This window comes from Oncorhynchus tshawytscha, linkage group LG04 (assembly GCF_018296145.1).
Source record: "Oncorhynchus tshawytscha isolate Ot180627B linkage group LG04, Otsh_v2.0, whole genome shotgun sequence".
Lineage (NCBI taxonomy): Eukaryota > Metazoa > Chordata > Actinopteri > Salmoniformes > Salmonidae > Oncorhynchus > Oncorhynchus tshawytscha.
In genome coordinates, this window is record NC_056432.1 from 60,640,439 (window position 1) to 60,651,929 (window position 11,491).

At 44.7% G+C, this 11,491-nt stretch overlaps 1 protein-coding gene across 1 annotated transcript in view; it reads right to left on the minus strand.

Annotated features, from left to right (window-relative positions):
• igdcc4 (immunoglobulin superfamily, DCC subclass, member 4) overlaps positions 1 to 8,933 on the minus strand; it is a 58,521-nt gene extending 49,588 nt beyond the window's left edge. The window contains exon 1 of the mRNA XM_042320973.1: positions 8,551 to 8,933. Within this exon, the coding sequence (XP_042176907.1) occupies positions 8,551 to 8,695 (145 nt within the window). The 5' untranslated portion in view covers positions 8,696 to 8,933. The remainder of the gene's footprint in view (positions 1 to 8,550) is intronic.
• Between the last annotated feature and the right edge of the window lie 2,558 nt (positions 8,934 to 11,491).

Consider the following 11,491-nt stretch of genomic DNA (forward strand, 5'->3'; position numbering starts at 1 on the left):
GAGAGAGAGAGAGAGAGAGAGAGAGAGAGAGAGAGAGAGAGAGAGAGAGAGAGAGAGAAAGAAGAGAGGGGAGAGAGAGAAACAACAGAGAAGAGAAACATTGCCTGAGCTAGCATTTGTTCCCCTCCAGTGCTTCATGACTGCTGGTGTGCTCGCTCTATGTACAGTACTCATTCATACAAATCCCGGGCTGCTCCAATCACAGCCCTGTGTTCCTATAGGCTTTACAAAGGGCCTCAGAGCAGCATATGGCTAGGGGCCTCGGTGCGGCCACGGCTACATCAATGGGTCAACAACACCAGCAACAAAACTAACATGGGACGGACGGTAGGCTGCAGGAGGGGAAGCCCTTCCAGGGCAACCACAAGGTCATATTCTGTAGCTGTATGGTTGGAGAGAGAGGGACACGGACTATTCAAAACCCAGAACTACCCCCCTGACTTTTTATTATTGTGTCTGTGAGATTTGATTTGATCAATTCAACCAAGTGGTTTCGGAGGGAGACACTTGATAGTTTCACGAGGCAGAGATCAACAGCACTGATATAAACTGACTGGTTGTTTGTTATGAATCATGATGATACATTGGTCATATACTGGTTAGAATGTTCTGTTTTCTCTTTTTAAAATGGGTTAAATTGCTATTTTTACCCTGTAGGCACCTGCAACTTATCACAGGTGAGAAAAACTACATAATAAACGAGACTCACTTGCCTCCAACCAAATTCATTAGAATTTTTAATAACTTAAGTGAGATAAATCATTTTAAGTTTAGATTTTTTGGGGGTGTTCTGTGCAGTTGTAAACCAAACAAATACGTGTGAAGACCAAAGGTTTTTTCAATTTCAACTTATTTTCGAATAAATAGTGAATGGTGCAACGGGGACAACATATTTGACCGCAACTGTACATACATACATCATGGTTGGATTTGTGTCACAGGCTACACCGTTTTGTTAGTGTATGTATGCCCATGTGTACTCTGTACAACCTCTTATGCCCAGTCCAATATAAACCCCTAGCTCCTGCTTCTACTGAACCCCTCCAGTCTCTTAAATTGGATGCCCCCCGAGAACGACTGCCCCCTCTTATTGAAGCAACCGAAGTTCAAGGCCAAACACGGTACTGCAGGCATTGTTAGCAGAAAATGGGATCCCTCATTATAGTGAATGGAAAAATGGTGATCTTTGTGGTCAATCTTCATGATAATAAATTAAAATTACACTACAATCCTGTTACCAATAATTGCTTCTAATTCACCAGATGTATGTCCTTAAAATTATTATTTTTCAAATCGCACCCAAAAGAAGCTATAAGGATAATTGCTAATGGCAGCATACCGTACCCCGGTCGGCCTTCGACTTGAGTTACTCAATAAGAGGGGGCAGCACTGAGCTAGCCTGCAATGTCGGTTCCTGAAGCAGCTCAAATGATGCATGTTATGTCTCCATGAGACGACATCTTAAGTGACTTCATTTGGCTTCAATGCGCTATTGAGTCTTCACGTAGGAATGAATGGTGTCACATGATCAATGGATTGGTCCCTTCATATATACAGTCATTGATTGGATTAAGCAATATGGTGGAAAACCTCACCTAGCATAAAATAGGGTTAATTAAGCAATAAGGTAAGAGGGGGTATGGTATATGGCCAATATACCAGGGCTAAGGGCTGTTCTTAAGCACAACGCAATGTGGAGTGCCTTGATACAGCCCTTAGCCGTGGTATATTGGCCATATACCACAACCCCCCGAGGTGCCTTATCGCTATTATAAACTGGTTACCAACGTAATTAGATCAGTAAAAAACATGTTTTACCATACCCATGGTATATGGTCTGATATACCACAGCTGTCAGCCAATCAGCATTCAGGGCTCGATCTATACCATATTTTTTATACCCTTCTTATCTTTTCAGATACGCAAATAGTGTTTAGAGGTAGGGGCTAGGGATTGATTTGGGTCTGGGCCCTACTCTGCACCTTGTCTACTCAATCAGGGTTCTCACCCCTCATGCAGCAGCCCCTCCCCTCCTCAGTCCCCCTCCCCACTGCAAGCCCCATGCTACTCCTCCTTGGTCATGTGACTGAGCGGACAGCAGTGCGGAATGGAAGGAATGTGATCGCATGACTGTTTACCCAACCAGCGCCGTGAGGAAGAGAACCCTACACACACACACACACACACACACACACACACACACACACACACACACACACACACACACACACACACACACACACACATACACACACACACACATCACCATCTCTGCCTAAAGCACACACACACACACACTAGCAACAGAACAAAAACATGTAGCCTGAAGCTTGTGACTCGTTTACCACACATAGACACGTCTTTCAACAGCAAAATGATTATCCCTTAGATAACACAGCTGACAAACCATAATGAGCCAGACATAATAAATAAGAACAATCTAAAACAAATATATTGATGAAGTTACCGTGTGGCATTATACAATACAAAAATGAATCCATCAAATCAACTACTTTTCTTCAAGATAGCAGTATCGTCCTGTTAAAACTAGCCAACAGTAGGCAGTGGCCACACAGCAGCAGCACCTGAGTGTTTTAACATTCAGCCCTAGCTGTAATGAAATACTCTGGGGATCATCTGACTGGACCCATCCCTGTGATAAACGTATCACACAGCATATTGATCCAGCACTATTGATCCTGGGCTGTTTATAGCCCGGGGGGGGGCATCAATACTCACAACGCTCTCTCTGAAGTCCTGTTGGCACTGATATATATTTCTAGAGAACATCAAAACTCCCCACAGCCAGTACTGGGAACTCCCCACAGCCAGTACTGGGAAATGGACATGAGCGGGTCATGCAGTGCAGCAGTTGTCCGTGTGCTGTGGTTGATTAAATAATCATCCCAAACCGATTGCAGAGATGAGGCAAATAAGTAGCTATACATCAACCAAAAACCAATAAGCCTTTTTAGTGCGGAGTTGGCTTAAGTGTAAAGGTTGTTTTGAGAAACTTAGAGGAATCCTAGACGTCAGCCTACAGAGATTTAGGTGCAGTCTAATTGAACAGAATGAGCTCTGCACTTATCCCAGCTGGCAGCCATCAGAGCAGGGAAGGAGGCTTTAGAGACCAGACATCTCCAACAGCGCAGGAGGATGGACATCTTACATTCACAGGTGGACGGATCTCAGCATCATGACGTACGGTACACATACACATTCAACTTTCTGGTGCAGATCAAAAGTCTACCACAGAAAAGTTTAATTGGTGCACCGGTAATAACAACAACAACAAACATTCCACTCCATTATGTACAATATTGTTACTAGGGAGCAATTACAGTGTTACTACACACACATGATAGTATGAAGTAGAGGTCGACCGATTAATCGGCATGGCCGATGGACATGGATTAATCGGCATGGCCGATGGACATGGATTAATCGGCATGGCCGATTAATTAGGGGCGGTTTCAAATTTTCATAACAATCGGTAATCTGCCTTTTTGGACGCCCGATTATTAACTAGGAAAATTGTGTCACTTCTCTTGTGTTCAGTGCAAGCAGAGTCAGGATATATGCAACAGTTTGGGCCGCAAGGCTCGTTGCGAACTTTGTGAAGACCATTCCTTCCTAACAAAGGCCGTAATTAATTTTCCAGAATTTTACATAATTATGACATAACATTGAAGGTTGTGCAATGTAACAGCAATGTTTAGACTTAGGGTTGCCACCAGTTCGATAGAATATGGAACGGTTCCGTATTTCACTGAAAGAATAATCTTCTTTTTTTTCGCTCTAAATGATAGTTTCCGGATTTGACTATATTAATGGCCAAAGGCATCAATGCCTCTGCATCGTCAGCTTCCTGACTACTCGTCTAAGATTTGACAGTAATCTGGTTAAAGTCGAAGGGAAGCTCTCTGAACCACCAACTTGTTCAACCACAGAAACCCTGAACCTGAAGACGACCACCACAATAAAGAGCCCAGTAGACACCAGAGGCCAGACATACAGTAAAAGTGAAAGTCTTCCTGTCTCATTCAAGCTACTTCCCTCTGAACAGTCCTTTATACCACCTCTGAGACTAGGATTGGTCCTCTGACACTACCAAACATGAACAGACACACCCGGCCAGCCATACAAACCAACATCTTCACTGGACAAAGATATGCAGCTCAAATTCAGCCTGGGGCCTCTTTAAATAATATGCATCCTAATTTAGCTGTGTATCTCCAGGGGGATCAAGATGCACTCACATACAAATAGAGTAGGCACTAGGCTTGGGCGGTATGCTGTTTATACCATTTACCGGGGTATTTCGAAATACAGATGGTATGATTTTCAATACCGTTACGGGGGTTGCGTCCTATGCCACTGCTTATAAGTTAAGTATAACTAGAAGAAATCTAAGATGTGTCAAATAAATCATATCTGGCTCAGGGCTCCAGCTATGCATTTGGTTTTCTGACTTGCTAGCTAGGTGGCTAGATGTCAAGATCCAGCTTCTTGTTTACAGCAAAGACATTCAACCCCCTCCTGGATTAAGACCGCTGTTGCCCAAATTGTTTTGTGCGTCAAAAAAGGTGCACCCCGTATACCCCGGTATGGTAGAGAAACGGTATGATAATCTGGATACCTCACAATCCTAGTAGGCAAACATGTAGGCACAGTCAGACACACACAAAGACACATACTACACTCATCATGCTTATAAAACATGCCATTTCCACCCCACTGGGCTGTCAGAAACACACCAATCACACGTCAAGGACCAAGGGATTGAGATATGGGCACAATAAATCAAATAAGACGGCTTGGATTACAAGCGGATTTTTGCCAGACAAAGTTCAAATAATGCTAATGACTTTAGCCAAGCGCATAGTCATTGTTGCAACAAACTTAACATAATTACTCCATTTACAGAACAGCTCAAAGAAATGCAATTATCTTTATTAAGCAGGACTTGTTCACAAGCATCCTCCAGGGGCTGATGTAGGGTGCTGCAGACAGGGGCTGAGGTAGGGTGCTGCAGACAGGGGCTGAGGTAGGGTGCTGCAGACAGGGGCTGATGTAGGGTGCTGCAGACAGGGGCTGAGGTAGGGTGCTGCAGACAGGGGCTGATGTAGGGTGCTGCAGACAGGGGCTGATGTAGGGTGCTGCAGACAGGGGCTGAGGTAGGGTGCTGCAGACAGGGGCTGAGGTAGGGTGCTGCAGACAGGGGCTGATGTAGGGTGCTGCAGACAGGGACTGATGTAGGGTGCTGTAGACAGGGGCTGAGGTAGGGTGCTGCAGACAGGGGCTGAGGTAGGGTGCTGCAGACAGGGGCTGAGGTAGGGTGCTGCAGACAGGGGCTGAGGTACGGTGCTGCAGACAGGGGCTGATGTAGGGTGCTGCAGACAGGGGCTGAGGTAGGGTGCTGCAGACAGGGGCTGATGTAGGGTGCTGCAGACTTGGGCTGATGTAGGGTGCTGCAGACAGGGGCTAAGGTGGGGTGCTGCAGACTAGGACTGAGTCACCAAATGCAACCAGTTAATTTGTTTTATTTTATTTCATTTCACCTTTATTTAACCAGGTAGGCAAGTTGAGAACAAGTTCTCATTTACAATTGCGACCTGGCCAAGACAAAGCAAAGCAGTTCGACACAAACAACACAGAGTTACACATGAAGTAAAACAAACATACAGTCAATAACACAGTAGAAAAATAAGTCTATATACAATGTGAGCAAATGAGGTGAGATAAGGGAGGTAAAGGCAAAAAAGGCCATGGTGGCGAAGTAAATACAATATAGCAAGTAAAACACTGGAATGGTTGATTTGCAGTGGAAGAATGTGCAAAGTAGAGATAGAAATAATGGGGTGCAAAGGAGAAAAATAAATACAGTAGGGGAAGAGGTAGTTGTTTGGGCTAAATTATAGATGGGCTATGTACAGATTTTTGTAGTTCGTTCCAGTCATTGGCAGCAGAGAACTGGAAGGAGAGGCGGCCAAAGGAAAAATTGGTTTTGGGGGTGACCAGAGAGCGCGTGCTACAGGTGGGTGCTGCTATGGTGACCAGCGAGCTGAGATAAGGGGGGACTTTACCTCGCAGGGTCTTGTAGATGACCTGGAGCCAGTGGGTTTGGCGACGAGTATGAAGCGAGGGCCAGCCAACGAGAGCGTACAGGTCGCAGTGGTGGGTAGTATATGGGGCTTTGGTGACAAAACGGATGGCACTGTGATATAATATCTGTGATTACATTGAGGAAGGTAGGAATGAAGGGGGCATTGAACAGGACCAATGATGAAGGACTAGGAGGGACAGAGGTCAGTCGAGCCTCAGACAGAGGTAGGAAGAGTGAGGAGTCAAATTGAAGCAGGGGTCAGTGGGCTGATTAACACTGAGCATTAAATTGTTGACCATGGATGAGATAGGATGACTAGAGGGAGTCAGGATTAGAGAGTAAAGGAGAATAGGAGACAATGCTGGGAACCATGGAGAGGATGCCTCTTTTGAGTGAAGTAGTGATGAGGGTTCAGTGAAACCCCAGTAATTTGGTCGGTGTGCATGTGACACTCCTAGCGGGAGTACTGGGTTAGAGGGAGAGAGAGAGACAGAGAGCTTATCTAAACACACAGACACTCACTCTCACAGCATTCATTTGTTCCTGATGAGTTCAGAGGAGTCGACATATTTTCATTTGATCTTTCAAATGGAAAAAACAAGCTCTTTGTTTGTGGATCTGATACAGCGACATCCCATGCACCCAAACTCTCTCCAGTCAATTCATCCCTGACCCACTATCACCCCCTACTCCTACCCAGCAACCTCCATTCGCCGGCTCCAGTTCCCACAACACCCTCCCAACCAACCCACCACCCTTAACATTCCTCTTTCTCTCTCCAAACATACCACTCTCACAAACACACACACACACACACACACACACACACACACACACACACACACACACACACACACACACACACACACACACAGGAAAGCTCCCACCAGTCCAGTGAAGGCTCTACAATGCTCCACTGTGGGCTGTGGGAACACACCCCAGGGTGTATGAGGGCTGAGGGAGATGCTCACACACACTACTGTGGGCCTTGTGATGAGCACATGCCACTGTTGCCTGTTCCAAGCACACACACGAGCACGCACACACACACACACACACACCCCTCAAGGTAATGTACTGTAGTTTGTATCTCCAGCTTAAACCTCATTGTGACAACATGATGGATAGAATGGGTAGAAAATGCATTATCATGGAACACAGTTTGTGTTCTCTAGCCTTGAAAATGCATTAGTCCAAATTACATGATCAACAACCTCTTTACCCATCCTATAGGTTTGTGAGACATACTTGAAGTCTCACTTGTACATATTCAGCTAGAACAGGGATGCTCCTCCATGCATCTTGATTAACAGGAAAGCATTGTCAGCCCTGATACCACTATTCCTCCACGTTTTTCAAAGAAATGATCCAATATGTTTGCCTTTCCTCTAACGTGAGCTACTTCAGATAGGCTAAAGCAGAACAAAATCCCATCGGCCCATTTCATGTTTCTACTCTCGTGCTCCTGTACTTTTCTTTGTCGACAATTCTGTGGCTGGTCTCTCTCGCTCAACGCCTGGCTGCCTCGCTTCCTCGCCGCCTATCGGTGGCTCCATGGCTCTCAAATCACCGCTTCCCTTCTTCATCTGAAGGCCACCGCGATGCCTGAAAGGCAGCGACCAAGTGCATCCACTCCCAAGCCCCCAAAACACAAGGCACATGTTCGATATGACGATTCAAACATCACAACATATAATAAGCCTTCATTTGTTTGGAGGCAAGAGCACAAACAGAAATACAATTATGTGACAATTGATAAGAAACGTTTTCGTGTGTAAGGTATGAGAGCAGCTCATAAATAATTGTAATAACAGTGTTATTTAGGCATACACCTTACTAGAGGCAAACTCCTGTTGTAGCAATATGGGGTATTGCATTAGATTTATAAATCGTGACATCTGAAAAACGATTTTGTCCCACCGGCAACGCTTTTGAATTGTGAGAAATGATATTTGTGCAGAAAACCCACAGGCCACATGTTTAACGCTCATTATTTAAACCTCCTGAAACGCAACTCACATTCCTCAAACTCAACCCCACAGCACATGTCTTCAATGAACGCATGCCTCCACTGTAACATTAAATACGTTATGGGCAGATAATGGTTACATAGTTGCATATGTGCAACTAACTTTGTAACCGGCAGTCCAGCATTTGGGTATAAAGAGAAACCCGACAGACAGCGTGTGCTGGAAGACGAATGGGCTATTGAACAAAAGTAAGAACGGTATAAGCCTTTGCTAGATAGACCTACCATAGTCCTGTTACCTAGACTCAACAGTTAGATACAAACACTGCAACGAGTAAGGTGCAAAATGTGTTCACTAACCAATCTCTTCCTATCGCACCTGCATATGTTCTGAAAGATAACTATAATAGAACACATTACTAACTTGAAAGGCATGCCCAAGTCAATAACATTTATATTAAGCTAAGCGACTTACCTTGAGCGGATGGTCCACAGAAGCCCAACGAAAGTAGATAGAAAAACCAGATAGTCTCCACCGCCATGTAAAGCATTGATTTCCAGCAGAGGGGTAAAGCAGCGTGCGGGTCTCTACAGCCAGCTATACCGCGATCAACATGCATATCATGGAATCCGCAATTAGATCCTCTCTGAAATAGACTATTAGTTGGCTATTAGTTAATGTATTTCCCTTTGGCATAGTACCCTGCTTTCACTCAGAACATGGTTGCATTTAGTGGGGAGAGAGCCGTCGTGTCTCTCGGCCTTTCATCGCCATGTTGTGAGCGAATGTAAGTGTGTGTTGGCTGCTCCACACACACACACACACACACACGCACACACACTCGTACACACACACGTACGGACGTATGCACATATACACACACACTCCCTGAAACACACTGGCAAGTCCCACTTTAGGTGTCTCCTGGAGTCACCTGAAACGCTGCCAATAATTTCACACACCCCCTATCTTTGTTGTTGAGCTCTACGCCTGTGAATAGACTGCTGTGTGCCGCAGCCGTGCCTATATAGCCGGCAAGAAACTAGAATCAATTTCGCTATATTGGGCTCCCGAATGGCGTTTAAAGAACTGCATTTAAGTACAAGAGGCGTCACTACAGTCCCTGGTTCGAATCCAGGCTGTATCACATCCGGCCGTGATTGGGATCCCATAGGGCGGCGCACAGTTGGCCCAGCGTCGTCCGCGTTTGGACGGGGTAGGCCATCATTGTAAATACAAATTTGTTCTGCCTAGTTAAATAAAGGTTAAATAAATAATAAAATACAATTATGCAGTTTCATATGGAAGACACAGCTTGGGCAGCTGAGTCAACTGACGCTTAAAACAGCCGATTTTAGCATTTAAATACTGGTGGGGCAAACAAAATAATTATAATGGGGATGCAAGCCAGCAAAGCCACAACACTACACTAAACAATACATGAATTGCACTATAGCGGTGACAAACGGTGCCCACAAACTGTTAGGTCCGACATAAAGCTGTCCCAACAGCAGTCCCAACATCTTACCACTGCTACACCTGGCTATCAGCGGAGCCTTGTCTGGCAGCGAAACAGTTCATTCAGCTTCATTTACTGCCTTTAAAAAAACTTAGCTGACATGGCTAACTTGCTGAAACAAATGTGGTTTCTACTGACAATTGAGATGTACAAACTATGGCATAAGGGGACAACAAGGGGATAAGAGGCAATCTGTCATTTCGATTAAGACATTAATGAGCAAGCTAGGACGTCAATATATCTATTTGTTCAGCACTTTTGAAATGTACCGCAACAGAATTCAGAACAAGGGCCAATCTTACAGTGTTCTCCCGGTACACCAAGCCAGAACCGTAGTATAAATAAAGAGGGCATATAAGCAGACAATGAAAGCTTTTACAATATTCTATGATTACATTTCTCTAAAACAGGATATAGGCTACATCTGCACCACCAAGTCAGACCAGTAGGCGAAATTAAGAGGGGAAAATATACGAAATGATTAGGGTGTGGCGCATGGGCTACTAACAGCTTACTACACAACATACACTTAGTATTACTTTCTTAGCTAAGGAATAAATATCTCCCTGACATATTACATCACTTATGCAGCAGCATACAATACATTTTTGGACTCACCTTGTTGTGCTGTGCTCACTTTTTAAATTTTTTTTATTTCACCTTTATTTAACCAGGTAGGCTAGTTGAGAACACGTTCTCATTTGTAACTGCGACCTGGCCAAGATAAAGCAAAGCAGTGTGACACAGACAACAACACAGAGCTACACATGGAGTAAACAATAAACAAGCCAATAACACAATAAACAAGTCAATGACACAGTAGAAAAAGAAAGTCTATATACAGTGTGTGCAAAAGGCATGAGGAGGTAGGCAATAAATAGGCCATAGGAGAGAATAATTACAATTTAGCAGATTAACACTGGAGTGATAAATGAGCAGATGATGATGTGCAAGTAGAGATACTGGTGTGCAAAAGAGCAGAAAAGTAAATAAAATAAAAACAGTATGGGGATGAGGTAGGTAGACTGGGTGGGCTATTTACAGATGAACTATGTACAGTTGCAGCGATCGGTTAGCTGCTCAGATAGTTGATGTTTAAAGTTGGTGAGGGAAATAAAAGTCTCCAACTTCAGCGATTTTTGCAATTCGTTCCAGTCACTGGCAGCAGAGAACTGTAAGGAAAGGCGGCCAAATGAGGTGTTGGCTTTGGGGATGATCAGTGAGATATACCTGCTGGAACGTGTGCTACGGGTGGGTGTTGTTATCGTGACCAGTGAACTGAGATAAGGCGGAGCTTTACCTAGATGACCTGGAGCCAGTGGGTCTGGCGACGAATATGTAGCGAGGGCCCGCCGACTAGAGCATACAGGTCGCAGTGGTGGGTGATATAAGGTGATTTGGTAACAAATGGATGGCACTGTGATAGACTGCATCCAGTTTGCTGAGTAGAGTGTCGGAAGCTATTTTGTAGATGACATCGCCAAAGTCGAGGATCGGTAGGATAGTCAGTTCAACTAGGGTAAGTTTGGCGGCGTGGGTGAAGGAGGCTTTGTTGCGAAATAGATAGCCGATTCTAGATTTGATTTTGGATTGGAGATGTTTAATATGAGTCTGGAAGGAGAGTTTACAGTCTAGCCAGACACCTAGGTATTTATAGTTGTCCACATATTCTAGGTCGGAACTGTCCAAGGTGGTGATGCTAGTCGGGCAGGCGGGTGCAGGCAACGAAAGGTTGAAAAGCATGCATTTGGTTTTACTATCTTTTAAGAGCAGTTGGGGGCCACAGAAGGACTGTTGTATGGCATTGAAGCTCGTTTGGAGGTTAGTTAGCACAGTGTCCAAGGAAGGGCCAGAAGTATACAGAATGGTGTCGTCTGCGTAGAGGTGGATCAGGGA